Here is a 13613-nt window from a genome sequence, read left to right as displayed (position 1 = left end):
GATGTTTCTTTTGTAATTAGGATCTCGTTTGTTCTGTAGATGTCGGAAGACGCGTGTTGTATTTTGAGATCACTGTCCCGGAGGTGTCGGACATCAGATGTACTTAAGGGTAGTTTTAACTGTCGATAAATGAGCTGTTGATAAGTCTTCACTTTACCATATGCAGTGCTTCCCTCCGTAGACTCTTTCCTGCGCGAAAACATAGCGAGCCATTCTCGAGATGATCTGGTTTTCGCTGACCAGGAAGCCCACCTCGACGCCGCGCTGCACTTGTTCATCAGGGTACTTGCTACTCTACTTTCTAGCACAAGCTGGTGTTTTCCAATTGTCACTCGATGCTATTCAGTCTTGAAATCATAGCGCGTCGCTCAAGGCGGATTGCATCAGACCCATCAACTAGTTACCCGTCTTTATTTCTCCCAACCCCAAATCCTAACGATTAAATCAATCACATTCCCGTTTGCCTACCTGTGATCTTGAAACCAGTTGCTAGCGCGCAATACAGTGGATCTGTGACCTCTAAACTCGATGTTGGGTCCCATTGACAAGTTCCCGTTTTTCTTGAGCCCCTTCCTCTACAATCTACAGTCCCTCCAACTAGCCTACGCCAGGTGCACCACTCGCTGGAAATTCTACTCCAGGCAAAGCGGGATACCGGGGAAGCTGTCCAGTACAGCTATTCCACCCTTGAAGAGTTTTTTTTCCCCTCTTCTCTGGTCATTGAACTGCCTCTGGAGCCTTCGGATCCCCCATACGTAGCCACGTAAACACGGATCAAATTATCACAGAAGCCAGTTTTATACGCGGGGCAGAGCCCTTCTGACGAACGACAACCGTAGATGATTACACGGCTCCTGGCAACTAGAGAACAGCGTCCTAGATTTTTTATTTACTCTTTGGTTACCCAGCTTATGGAATCGTGGAATTTCAACAAGCCCATCCGGTTCTCCTCCCGTTGGCTTCAAGCTGAGCATCCAGTTTTGCAGAGCGCCAGAGTAAGACCTTCGTCCGGAGAAGCAATAGCCGTTGACAATTAAACAGGAAAACCATATAACCTTATTTTGGGATTTATATTCGGTGTCTGTTCACTGAGCTGACAGGATAGTGGGATTCTACGAGCCCATTCTGGTCTGCTCGAACTGGTTCCAATATGAGCCTGCGGTTCAGCTTCGCAGCTTTTCCTACTGCCTTTAGATACGATGTTATTCCTTACGCTTAGATCTGTTTCTCATGGCTTCTGAGTACTGTAGGCGTCTGTACCTGGGTTCCCAAACAAGGCTCAAATCATCAGCACGGCCGCGGGCTAGAGCTCCGCTCTGAGTAGCAACAGCTGTCGAGGAAATACACGGCATGTCGGTAACGAAAGAAGGACAGTTTTGGACGTCCATTCGTGTCTTCTGGCTAGGTTGACAGAATGGTAAACTTCTACGAGCCCATTCTGTTCTCCTCGTGCTGGCTTCACTCTACAGCTCCCGTTCAGCCTCGCAGCTCTCCCTCTTGCCCACCTCCACCTTTTTTGCTTCGTCTTTTCCATTCTTTTCCTTTCGCCTTGTCTTCTCTCCTGCTCAATTCTGCCAGCACTCTTACTGCCGCCTTGCCGGCACGTCTCAAGCCCCGCGTGACGTACTGAATACAGGTTTCGAGGCAATTGCCTCACGCGTTTGTTTGCTATCTTCGCCACCGCTGCCAGGCAACCCGCGTAGAGCCAGCAGGCACGTCTGTTTAATTCACTGTCTCCTCTAGGTCAGGATTTTCCCAGTGCATGTCTTTACCTCCGGGACTTAAGTCCGACTATTTAAGCCCATATCCTCCGCTCTCTCACTCTCTCCCACCAACACAACACATCCTCTCTCCTCTGTCCCTCTACATCGTCTCTTCTCCACCACAACTCGGAGCTGTCTTGAATCCTTTCTACATCTTTGAGCATTCACCTCTTCCTTCCCCTATTTTGGAGAGCCAAATCCTCGAAAATGGGATACTACAAAGACCTTGCGTGCCTCAGCAACCCAAAGGCCTTTCCAAGCTTCGCTGAACTCCCCAAAGGCTCCTCCCTCACTCCAGCCTACCTCGAGCTTGGAGAATCCGACACCCCGCGGTTCTTCTTTTGCGAATACGTCAAGATCCTCGATCCTGTTCACTATAGGTCGGAGATAGAAGTCAAGGACAAGACCGGCGAGACCCTCAAACTGGCACTTTGCTTCGGCGAGCTCCAGGACTACCTCCTGCCTTTCGACTTCGAAGAAGAGTGCGAGACCCTGGTCATCCTCAACCCCAAGAGGACCACCCTGCGTGATGGCAAAACTGAGGGCATTGAGATTACCGATCCCACTCATATCAAGGTAGGTTTTCCTTTTCGACTCCTGGCTCTCTTCTCCGCTGCTTTGACCAACTAACACTCCTGTCTCTCTCCTACCTAGGTCCTGCATGCTCTCCCCGGAGACTGGGATAGCATGCGCACGCGCATTATCGAGGCGAACAGCGAGGAGATGAACAAGATTTGCTATAACTGCGGAAAGAAGAGCTACAAGGTCAAGCACTGCATGTGGTGTCGCTTCTTCTCCTACTGTACCCAGGTACGTATACTCTCCGGTTCCCACGCCACCTTATTCATCACCTTTGTTATCCCTTCTGTGTCCAAATCGAGCAGTGGCTAACTGATGCTTTCTACCTACTAGCGCTGCCTCAAAGAAGACCATGCCGACGAGTGCGACGTGCTCCGTGACTGGGATATCCACCACATGTTTAATGGCGAGTGGGACAACATCAACTTTTTCGAGAGCCAGATGCTGGCGCAGACTGGTCCCAGGAATTAGGTGTTTCAGTCTTGTGTTGACTTGTTCTTTTCTGTATCGAGCGTTGGAGTTGGAGTTCAAGGACACATCTGGATGGACATGCACATGGATATTGTTGGCGCTTTTTGGAGATGATACCCGGACAGATATCGGTGGAGTTTTACATGGTCGTGCGAACACTGGGGCGATATTGGTCACTGTCATTTGAGGGGATAACGTCTGAGGATACTCGCGACATGAAATTGTGTACTTTATGCTTGGAAGTTGGGATCATGTACTTTGGGATACGGATACGGCTACTTTCATGTACACTACGATGCCAATATGATCAGGTACTTTAGTATTTCAATATGATCTTCGGTGTAATCTGACTCTTCTCCCTGGTTCCTAGGAAACTGTAGGAACATACGAGACTCTACGTGTTCAAACTTGGAAGTTCCAGGGACCGTTCATCGGGCAGCTGCTGAGCATGCCTGGCCAAACCGGCACTACCTTTGAATATAATTACGCTCTCCAGCAAGTGAATAAACTCATGCCTTTAGATATTGAGTTGGATGCCCAGCAAAAGTATTTAGGACTCCCAAAATGACAAGATTCTTCAGAGAGCATTCGAGATCTTGGTATTCAAAACTGCCAAAACACAGTCGGACGCAGCCGGTGAGCTTGCCAGTCGAAATGAGCACCGCCATCGAACAGAAATACGTACTCTAGGAAGTGAATGAAGTCATGTCCTTTCTAAGCTGATTTGTATAGTCGCTGAAGACAAGTCTGGCACTGTAATTGGAAAGATTCTTCAACGGGAATTCGGGCCCTGGGTGTTCATGACTGGCGAAACACCGTCGTTGATCCTCTCGCCAGGCTTCACAGATGAAACCACCAGCATCTACGGATACAGCAACGTTCCCTGCAAGTAAATACAATCGTTCAATCTGCTGAGCCATCTGAATTCCGTGACAAGGAAGTCAAACTTTGTAATCAGCGATGTTTCTCAGGGACGACTCGATGCCCAGGTGATCAAAACAGAGATTGAGACACCCCTCCCCCAACAGCCGCCAGATTTCCGGACCAAATCACCGTCCACGACGAATACAACAAGAATCTCAGGAGTGAATGCAGTCATTGAGCCTGGCAAGTGATTTGGATCTCCTGAAGGTCCCCTTTCACTTCGAAACTGGCTTGAACCCGTCACCGACAACTCGACAAGTCGAGATCGAGGTAGAAAGCCAGGAATCCACGAGGGCCAGCCCCTCCATCAAGCTGTCACCGAAACTTCCTGCCCCACTCACTGCCACCGATAAATGGCGTACGGCTGAAAACAATCGAACAGCGGGGCGGAGCGGAAAATGGGATCCTCCACTTTCTCTGGTTCCTACCCCCTCCCTTCCCTTTTCGGCCACACCTAGCAGTACTCACATTTGATCCTACGCTTTTAATTCAAGTAGTCTAGATCACGACGAAGCGTAGACATGTACTGGATACAGATTTGACGGCATTTCCAGCTCTTCTGAAGCCCATGATCGACGCGTAGGATCTCCTCGTAGCCAGCTTCCGGCCCAGTGAATCTCAGCCAGAATGCGCGGATTGTTTGTCACCAGCAGGCTCCCTCCCCGCTCAACGGCCAATGACCAGCTCTTAGCAACCCTTCACCCAGATCACCCCTCTGGACTTGAATTCACTCGAGGTTCCCTCTGTCTTGCTCTTGCCCCCCACTTTAAAACGATCTTGAGCTCCTCTTCTCAAATCACCTTCTCACCTCTCACCTTCTTCGCTCGCTCGCTCGTTTCCCTCTTCTCTCCGCGACTCTCACAGTCTTCTCTTCATCTCAAAACCCTCTGCCAGACGTGTACTTCTACTCTTCTTCATTACCCTCTGTATTATACGTGCATCATCACCCATCACGATGGACTGCGATATGAAGAACCACATCCTGTACCCAACCTACATGACTCTGCCCACGGAGATCGACCTCGTACTGTCGCCGGGCCATTGGCAAGCACGCGGCTGGTTCCTTGCCGTCGAGGTTCTCTCCGTCGAAAGGATCGAGGGTTACAAAGCGCTCCTCCGCGTCTTCGACCAGGAGAAGATCGAGTTCGACCTGATAATCGAGTTCCAGGGCACCGAAGCCTGGACCTTCCCCCTGGATAAAGTCAGGGAAACTGATGCTCTTTTCATCCGCGACGCTGTCATGAGCCAGCTTCCTAATGGGGAGCTCGGGGTTACTGTTGTTGGGACGAAGCAGATCAAGGTGTGTTTCTTTCCGACGCGTTCCCGGGGTCCTTTCAGCTTCATACCTGGTTTCTGGCACGGGAGTATTCTGACACCACTCACTCATACCTCTAGGTCATTCCCTACGCGCTTCTGTATCTCAAGAACACCAGTAAACACCTAGTCAAAGCGCGCACTCAGAAGAACGGTCACCACGTTTGCTTCTACTGCCAGAAAACGGGGACTGAGGAAGAGCGGGTTCCCCCTTGCGAGGGATGTCTGCTTTTCTACTTCTGCTCCAACGTACGTTTAGCCTGGGTTCTCTGTCTCTTTCGGTTCTTGGGCATTTCTTTCGTTGCATTCTGCTCACCTGGCCTTACTCCCTACCCGTTTTTGTTTCTTTCCCTTTCTATTCCACGTACTAACGTACGCCTCTGGTCCTTTAGGCATGCAGGGCCAAGGCTATGAACTACAAATGGCATTACCTCCAATGTCAAATGCTCCAGGACGACGACGTCGGTGCCGTGTTTGCTGGCAACTGGGAAGACGTTCGCGAGTTCTCGTCGACCTTCCTTGTGAAGAACGACCCCTGAGGCGGTACCACGTTACGACTACGATCCCATACCCTATCCCTACAATGATGATTTCTTTTACGTTAACTTGGAAGCGTCGGTGTTCGGTTGTCTTGTTGCTGGTCAATTCGTTCTACAAGGGAGGTGGGAGGACTCTCGTCTGCATCGTGGTATTTTGATCCGGCAGGTTTCGTCGTTAGCATGAGGGCGTTCTGGGCTAGGAGGGTTTATTGTCGGTTTCGGTGTGTCTTGTTCAGGATGGTCAGGGAGGTTTCTGTTGTTCCTATCCAAGAAAGTCTTTCGCTCTCGGAGGCTTCTCTTCTTATCTTGTTGTTTTCTCTAGGTATGGGTTGTTATTGGGGTCGGGATGAAGGTGTGTCGTTTTTTTTTTGTACTACGCGCTGGGACGCTCTATGGTTTGGAGAGACGGAATGTACTTGTACGAGAGAAATTAATTGAAAGCTCTGCTCCTAGCACCCTCCCTATTGTAACTCCAAGTTGACATTGGATAGGGCTAACGTCGTCCCATTAAGGTTCCAGATAAGCCTGCACTAGCTGATCCCTGCAGATCCCGCCATCGTCCGCGCTGAGTCAATGGAGGACGCACCCTCACGGGGCTTCTTGCAGAAAGCATATCCAAGCGAGCCATTAATTCATTCTGCCTTGTAGGCTCTTCGTCCGTCAGCTCATAATCCTCGTCATCCGTACTCGACTCACAACCCACTCCCACTCGCAACCTTACCTTTTCATCACAGACAGCATCACCCATCACTCAGCTCTCAGTATCAGTATCCGCATCAGTATACCCATCACCATGTCCCCCCTCTACGCCCTCAAAACGATCAAAACCTCCTTCCACGGCCTCCTCCCCGCGGAGAAAGAACGCCGCCGCCAGGCCCAGCTCCACACAGAAGAAACCGCCAGAGTCCGCAACGACTGCCGCGCCACACTACTCCAATCCTTCACCGACATGCACTGCCTCCCCGAGACAGAGATCGATTTCTCGTTCGCGGAAGAAGTCGATATGGCTATACGACGGCTGGATCTCGAGGGAGCGGTGGAGAGCAAGTCTCAGACGGGAAATGGTCATGCCCATAACCGGAATGTCTTTTTCGAACCGCTCGATATGCACCAGCTCAGAGAGAAGAAGTCTGATCTGCGCGATGCGGATAGCCGGACAGTCCTGAATCGCCAGGAGGGGCTGTGGGAAGGGGCCAAGGTGGAGGATCGTGGCGCGGAGGATAGGCTACACGCAGCTCTAGCTCGTAAGCTGGATGGGTATGGTCGCCTGGGACCCGATGGGGAGAACTTCGACCCGCTGCCATATTCGTGTGGGTGGTTGAGGCGGTGAGTGCTCTTTCCAATCCCATTGATGCTCTTCTGCGACGGTTGTACCACCTAGCTCCCTAGGGTACACCTCCTAGCATTTAGCTGGTATGAACTAATCACACGCTGTTGCTACCTAGTGGATACGGCGATGTCTTGCTCGACAGGTACGAGTGCTTTGGGAATGTGGGGGATACAAACCTCGACCCGTCGGTAATCGACATCAGCGACGCCTATATTGCGCACGAGGGGATGGGGAAGCCTCATGTCTTTATCGCCATGATAAACCACTACCCGTCAACAGACGAGCTTCTATGAGTCGAAGCCCTCCTCAAAGCAATTGGCGCGGAATATCGTCAGTTCAGTACAGGATGGGATCTCGTCGATGAGCATTGGTCGACCAGAGGAAAGCCGGTATATGTACTATATATGTATTAGGCGAAAGAGACCATTCGTTATCTGACGTCGAGAGATATGCAGTAATATACACAGTCTTCTTTTCTTCTAGCAAAAAGCCCCATTCCAATCGACAGCGCCTGCAACGTACCAGCACAAGCACCATAGCATCTAAAACATGCGTGGGACACCGAATGTTCTGTGCCTTCGTCCGCCTCTTGTGATTCACGGCATCTGAGTCTCCGCGGATTGTCCACGCGAAATTTGACCAACACATGCAATAGTACCAAAATGGCTACCTTCACCGGAGCAGCCATCTACCGTAGCGCCAATGGCAAGAGAGCCTCCATTTTCCTATCACGAACCTCCTAAAAGCAACCGTACCGCAACAGATCTGGTTCGGGAACAACACTACCTGAAGAATGTTCCCATGCTAGTCCAACCCTTCAAGACGTGCACGCTTCCCGAGTCTACTCTCACTATTGTCAGTCCCCTTCCCACTGAAACGCTCCAACTACCTTTAACCTCAACACCTTTTCTCGCTGAACACAGCGAATGTCGTGCTTCCGCGCTATCCGCGCTCTAGGATTTCCACTCGCCAGACCTTCGAAGTGACAACACCCAACTCTGCATTTGGCACATGGCCAGCCGCCCAGTCGGCGACACTCGGTCACTTACGTGCCCCGATGGCAAGGAGGTCGAGTCCTTCCAACAGCTGTGGCATGGTAAGAAGGTTTGTACGTCGCTCGTACTGTAAGATAGTCGCGGACTAATTGAACTGCTACCCAGAGGATTCGACGAGCTTGTCTTGCGAGCGGAGCTGGAAAATTTCGGTAGCGCGAACGATTGATCCAACGCTCGGCGCGTGGGTCATCGACATCGGGGAAGCGTACCTCTCCGCAGGCGACGAACCCCGTGTGTTGCTCTCAATGATAAACCACTGTCTACCGTCCCAGGACCTCTTTTGGGCCGAAGTCCTGTTAGGCATTGGTGTGATGCTCACGCGGTTCAAGGCGACGTCCCTAAAGGGTTGCTGCGTAATGGCAGTAAGTATTTATCTGCTAAAATAAACTCTAGCCTGGATTATCTTGCCTTGGAATTCTTGCCAGATCAATGCCCTCTCTTGTTTCAAAGGATACAAGGCTTGCCTCTTGCAGGCGTATATGACCGAGCAAGGACTCGTTATCATGAAGAGCAATCTCTACGACTTTTATGATGTAGGCGTTAGGAGTAGTCGCCTGCAGCTGTTTGTGTCTCATTTCCCTAGCGGGCTGGTTGGAGATACAAAGTCCCTTGTATACCCCTTGCCTCAGTGAGGGCTTCTGGTTTTTATCTCTAGTGCCTTTGTGGATTCGGGTCATGGGAGCGTTGAATGGAGGCTCTGTTGCTATTGGGATTACAAGATATGATGTAGCTGCGGAAGGAATACTTGATTTAAAAATCTATGGATCTACATAGCTAGCAGTTGAGGTGGGCTATCCAACGCAGTTTCCGATAGTACCGCTTCATGTGCCGTTCATCGCACTGGGAAAGAAGTCTTTATCACAGCGGTGAAATCTATGGGTCTTCGTCAGTGACCTTTGAGACCGTAGACAGACGAATCAACGTGCGGGCATTAGGGTCCAGATGTAGAATGAAGAGCAAAACTTACTTGAGCTTCTTATAACGAGCGTCGCGTCTCACATAGATTGTCATGTCACCGAAATTTTCATCCTCTGGAAAGTCCAAGGCATCGTAGTCTTTCATCATCGCGACGACGCGAGGACAATCGGGGTCCCAGCTCCTGCCCGTGTCAGTCAAGCGACAAATAATGAGAGTGATACGTACTCTGCATTACAATACGGGGAGCCTACTACCGTATCCCATATGATGATAAGAGGCCGAGCCACGTCGGCAACGATCGACTTGACGCACGTTGTAGGCTCACAGCAGAATACAAGCGAGGAATCGTCCATCTTCAGAAAGCCTTCGGGGTCCTGCACGGTCTCGACGTTATTTTCTGCGAGGACCATACGATCTGCCGGGGTGTATGCCGGGTCTTGAACGTAGCAAGGAACCTCTCCAGGACCGAGATGACTGGCCTGCAACAGCCTGCGTATCAACATCAGCATCGCATGCTGGACTGCAGACCTTTGGCTGGCTTTCAAATCCCATCCGTCCACAAACGTTCCACAAGCCAGACCGATGATGTTTGTAATCGTGCGCTGCAGGTTCATCATCAACAAGGTCAACTCCACCTTGAGAAAGGCCTGGTGGTTTTCCCAATGATCCACGGCAGCGTCCATCATCTTCCGTCCGCGGAGGATATTCTCAATGAACCCTAGGCGATTGGTTTCGGGTTGCTTCACATGGACAATCGAGATGGGACAGTATATCGGCTTGAGCTTGCCGTCAACCTTCTCCTTGAGCGTTTCAAAGTCCGTGTAGCTGATCTGCGGCCTGCTCAACCGGTATGTTTTCCCGTCGTGCTCCTGGCGATCTCCAGTGCGGACGACATACTCGTACCACTGTCCGTCGAATCCCCTGACGAAGATGAGATTGCCGTTGGAAAGCGGGCGTCGCAGCTGGTCGTGGATCTCTTGGAGCTCCTTGCGGGGGAAGAGAGGGCGTCCACCGTTGTACCACGCGTCCATCTTCTCCGCCGGTTCAAATCCGGGGCACACCTTCCACTCTCCGTGCGGTTTTCCATCGCGACGGGGCTTTTCGGTCCACGTCGGGTGTTCGTTGGGGTGTTCGTTGGGGTGTTCGTCGGAGTATTCGTCAGAGTCAGACATTGGTGCGGCTGGTTCTCGTAGTAAGAATGAAGGTTTGAGGTTCGTCAATGAAGGTAAATGCTAAGGTATAAGGTATCTGAATGTAACTAAATAAATGTAGGTAAAGGACTGTGTTCGGTGGAGGTTGTAAGAGTCGAGAGGGAGAGTCCGGCCTTGAGGTGAAAAGACAACCGCCTTTGAGGCCGGCCCTTCAGGCAGGTGCGACTCCGGCAGCGCACATCGCTCCTTCGGTTGTTCTTGTGAGAGTATTCAAGAGTCTGTTTAAATCCTCCTTCGACCGAATCTGCAATAGCTTTCCTCTGCCCTGGCCTCGCCATCGCCCATTTGTTATTCCAGCCTCCAGGCGACTCATCGAGCGACTTGCCAGCTATCGGCCCACGATGGTCAACTCTTGCCTTCATAAGTAAATTACGAGGTCGGTTCGCCATGACGGGGATTCTCTGTTAATCCAGTAAGTGCTCGAAGTGATGAAGTCGTGGATATAATCTGAACTTGGATGAATCTGTGCTGGTTCTGGTGCCTCTCAACAAGGGAAGAAGAGAACTCAGAGTACTCCTGTAGCAGCAAGAGAAAATCGCCAGACCTTGGAGGGCTTGGTTGCGGACTCGCTGGAAGTAAAATGGGCCGTAAATTACCTTGTAAGCAGATCTCACGTTATCTTATGGTGGGTACGTGCTCCGTCTTGAAGATATATTTTCTCCCCATTACGCATACGAGGATCACCCTTTAACCTGCACGCAACCCATAGTGAAGCAACTTGTTCCAAACCTACTACCCAATTAGAGGTTGTTTCTCCAGAGACATTGGCCAAGAAAAGCACTAACAATACTCTAATAGTGTACAATTGCTTGTTCGTGGAATATGAATCTAGTTTTTGAACAAAAGCTCGGAAAGCCCTCGGAACAAAGAGCGGAACGGGTGCGCGCTTGCGCCTTTTGACGAGGACCCCACACTCTCTCTTATCGATAAATTGCCCCTCGCGCCCCTCGTGAGTCTCGGTTCCCCTCATCCAGATTTTTCTTCACTTTTCTCCATTCATTCATTCTCCCTTCATTTCGGCCATTTCTGATCATTGAACGAGATTCATATACATCTCAGTCTCTCCCTGGTTTATGTACCCGACAAGACTCAACCCAATTCGCAGTTGTACCCATTGATATCCCACTTCCCCCCTCGGAACCCTTCCGAGTCCACTTTCAAGATGGACCGCGACGAATTCCGGACAGCAGCGCACGCTGCAATTGACGATAGTACACACTCAAAACCCCCCCTCAACCCCTCGCATACATCTAACAAACCCCTCCAGTAATCGGCTACTTCGACAACATCCCCAACCAACGCGTCCTCCCCACAATAACCCCAGGCTACCTGCGCCCCCAGATCCCCTCCTCACCGCCAACAGACCCCGAGCCCTGGAGCGCCATCCAAGCCGACATCGACAGCAAGATCAAGCCGGGCCTGACACAATGGCAGTCGCCGAACTTCATGGCGTTTTTCCCGGCGACGGTTACGTACCCGAGTATCCTCGGTGAGATGTATTCCGCGGCGTTTAATGCCCCCGCGTTCAACTGGTTGTGTTCGCCCGCGTGCACGGAGCTCGAGACGGTTGTTATGGATTGGATGTGTCAGGCCTTGGGACTCCCCGATTGCTTTCTGAGTACGTCGGAGAATAAGGGCGGTGGGGTTATTCAGATGAGTGCGAGTGATGCCGTCGCGACGGTGATGATTGCCGCCCGCGAACGGAGGGTCCATTCCCTAGCCAAGGGCGAGGGACTCAAGGAGGGGAGTGAAGAGTACGAGGATCGGGTTATGGAGCTACGCCCGAAACTCGTTGCGCTGAGTAGCTCGCAGACGCATAGCAGTACCGCGAAAGCGGCGCTGCTCGCGGGGACGCGGTATCGCACGATCGATGTCGGGCTGGAGAACGACATGGCGCTGACGGGGCCTGAGCTGCGCGCGAAGCTCGTCCAGCTGGAAGACAAGGGGATGATCCCGTACTACATCACGCTCTGCTTCGGATCGACGAATTCCTGCGCTGTCGACCGCTTCGCCGAGATCCTCGCCGTGCTGCGCGAAAAGCCCTCGTGGCAGCAAATCTGGGTGCACATCGACGCCGCATACGCGGGGTCCGCCCTTATCGCCGACGAGTGGCAGTACATTGCGCAGGACTTTGCCTCGGGCGTCGACAGCTTCAACGTCAACATGCACAAGTGGCTGCTCGTCAACTTCGACGCGAGTCTGCTGTACGTGCGCAACCGGCACGATCTGACCGACTTTCTCGATATCACGCCGGCGTACCTGCGTAATCCGTTCTCCGAATCGGGCCAGGTCATTGATTACAGGAACTGGTCAATCCCTCTTGGGAGGCGGTTCCGCGCGCTGAAGATTTGGTTCGTTATGCGGAGTTATGGGCTGAAGGGGTTGAAGGAGTATGTCCGGAAGGGAATCACGCTTGGGGAGACGTTTGCGGGGCTTATCCGCACAAGATATGATCTCTTTGAGATCATTACCAAGCCTGCGTTTGGATTGACGGTTTTCCGCATCAAGGCGTCGAGTGCGGTTAATGGGACTGGGAATGGAGTGTTGACAAACGGGTCGGCTCTTCCTCAGCCTGATGAAAAGGCCGATGCCATTACGAAGGAGGTCTATGAGCTCATCAACGCCAGAGGCGAGATCTTCATCACGTCGACGGTCATGTCTGGGATCTATGCCATTCGCGTCGTCAGTGCGAATGAGCGGGCCGAGGAGAAGTATATCCGGCGGGCGTTTGATCTCATTGTTGCTACTGCGGAGGAGGTTCTTGGGCAAAAGAATTAGATATAGATGTGGGTCTTGTGGTTTAGATGAATGTGTAGATATATCCTGTTGTAATGCCGATATCCCGTAACATTTGCTCATTCATAGCTATAGCTTAGCTGGTGAAGAATCTGGTCCCTTCTCCGCATAGCCTTGGCCGTTATCCGGCTGTAGGAGCAATGAATTGCGAGGTTATGGCGGGTATATATCCCTAACGTCGCAATTGGTTTTGCGGTCACTATTCAACAATACTGTCAGTCGTTCTGTAGACTCGAATATGGTTACCCAGCTCGAGAGCTAAAAGCAGACGAATCTATGGCTCGACTTGGCAAGGTAGAAACCGGAAATACCAGGTCTAGAAGATCTGATATGGTGGCACAAAGTAAAAAGACAAGCAAGAATCCATGATTTATCAGTACAAGGTACATCAAGCTACAGGCATAGGACTGGAGACTCGCGCTGAGATCTTGGTCCATTTGGAGTTGCCCATTCTCCTTTTCTGAGCATGCATGGCCTTTGGCAATGCAGCTCGGACGCACAATGTCATTCATTCTCTCCTTTTACACATTCACTCAATCCAGTTTATTTGCAAGAAAAAGTCTGAGAATACAAAACCATGCTACCACCTACATAAACTCGCCTTTCCACCCGCATGGCTTCTCTTCTTCAACCCCTCACCTTTCTCTTCCCCTTTCCCTGACCATCTTCTCCTCTCCAACTTCCTTGTCTCTCCTTCACGTTGCTCTCTATTT

At 51.3% G+C, this 13613-nt stretch overlaps 6 protein-coding genes across 6 annotated transcripts; 5 read left to right on the top strand and 1 right to left on the bottom strand.

The window, feature by feature from the left end:
• Window positions 1–1970: 1970 nt before the first annotated feature.
• On the top strand, window positions 1971–2813 carry BJX68DRAFT_267984 (uncharacterized protein; the record flags this gene model as incomplete). Its single annotated transcript, XM_071045954.1, has 3 exons — window positions 1971–2339; window positions 2418–2573; window positions 2676–2813. 3 exons carry the CDS (start codon window positions 1971–1973, stop codon window positions 2811–2813), a joined length of 663 nt encoding a protein of 220 aa, XP_070897761.1.
• Window positions 2814–4692: 1879 nt separating this feature from the next.
• BJX68DRAFT_267983 (uncharacterized protein) lies at window positions 4693–5590 on the top strand (the record flags this gene model as incomplete). The annotated part of the gene is made up of 3 exons (XM_071045953.1): window positions 4693–5037; window positions 5133–5300; window positions 5444–5590. 3 exons carry the CDS (start codon window positions 4693–4695, stop codon window positions 5588–5590), a joined length of 660 nt encoding a protein of 219 aa, XP_070897760.1.
• Window positions 5591–6383: 793 nt separating this feature from the next.
• On the top strand, window positions 6384–7213 carry BJX68DRAFT_267982 (uncharacterized protein; the record flags this gene model as incomplete). Its single annotated transcript, XM_071045952.1, has 2 exons — window positions 6384–6916; window positions 7036–7213. The coding sequence occupies 2 exons, from the start codon at window positions 6384–6386 to the stop codon at window positions 7211–7213; spliced, it is 711 nt and encodes a 236-aa protein (XP_070897759.1).
• A 409-nt stretch (window positions 7214–7622) lies between these two features.
• BJX68DRAFT_267981 (uncharacterized protein) lies at window positions 7623–8607 on the top strand (the record flags this gene model as incomplete). The annotated part of the gene is made up of 4 exons (XM_071045951.1): window positions 7623–7775; window positions 7878–8016; window positions 8081–8337; window positions 8401–8607. 4 exons carry the CDS (start codon window positions 7623–7625, stop codon window positions 8605–8607), a joined length of 756 nt encoding a protein of 251 aa, XP_070897758.1.
• Window positions 8608–8796: 189 nt separating this feature from the next.
• BJX68DRAFT_267980 (SRR1 family protein) lies at window positions 8797–10065 on the bottom strand (the record flags this gene model as incomplete). The annotated part of the gene is made up of 3 exons (XM_071045950.1): window positions 8797–8848; window positions 8943–9074; window positions 9119–10065. The coding sequence occupies 3 exons, from the start codon at window positions 10063–10065 to the stop codon at window positions 8797–8799; spliced, it is 1131 nt and encodes a 376-aa protein (XP_070897757.1).
• A 1012-nt stretch (window positions 10066–11077) lies between these two features.
• BJX68DRAFT_239365 (putative aromatic-L-amino-acid decarboxylase) lies at window positions 11078–12953 on the top strand. Its single transcript, XM_071040518.1, has 2 exons — window positions 11078–11315; window positions 11372–12953. The coding sequence occupies exons 1-2, from the start codon at window positions 11267–11269 to the stop codon at window positions 12880–12882; spliced, it is 1560 nt and encodes a 519-aa protein (XP_070897756.1). The 5' UTR covers window positions 11078–11266; the 3' UTR covers window positions 12883–12953.
• The last annotated feature ends 660 nt before the right edge of the window (window positions 12954–13613 follow it).

The sequence above is a fragment of the Aspergillus pseudodeflectus genome (assembly GCF_044049435.1).
Source record: "Aspergillus pseudodeflectus strain CBS 756.74 chromosome Unknown BJX68scaffold_28, whole genome shotgun sequence".
Taxonomy (NCBI): Eukaryota; Fungi; Ascomycota; class Eurotiomycetes; order Eurotiales; family Aspergillaceae; genus Aspergillus; species Aspergillus pseudodeflectus.
The sequence above is the reverse complement of the archived record's forward strand: the minus strand, read 5'-3'. Positions and strand labels throughout refer to the sequence as shown.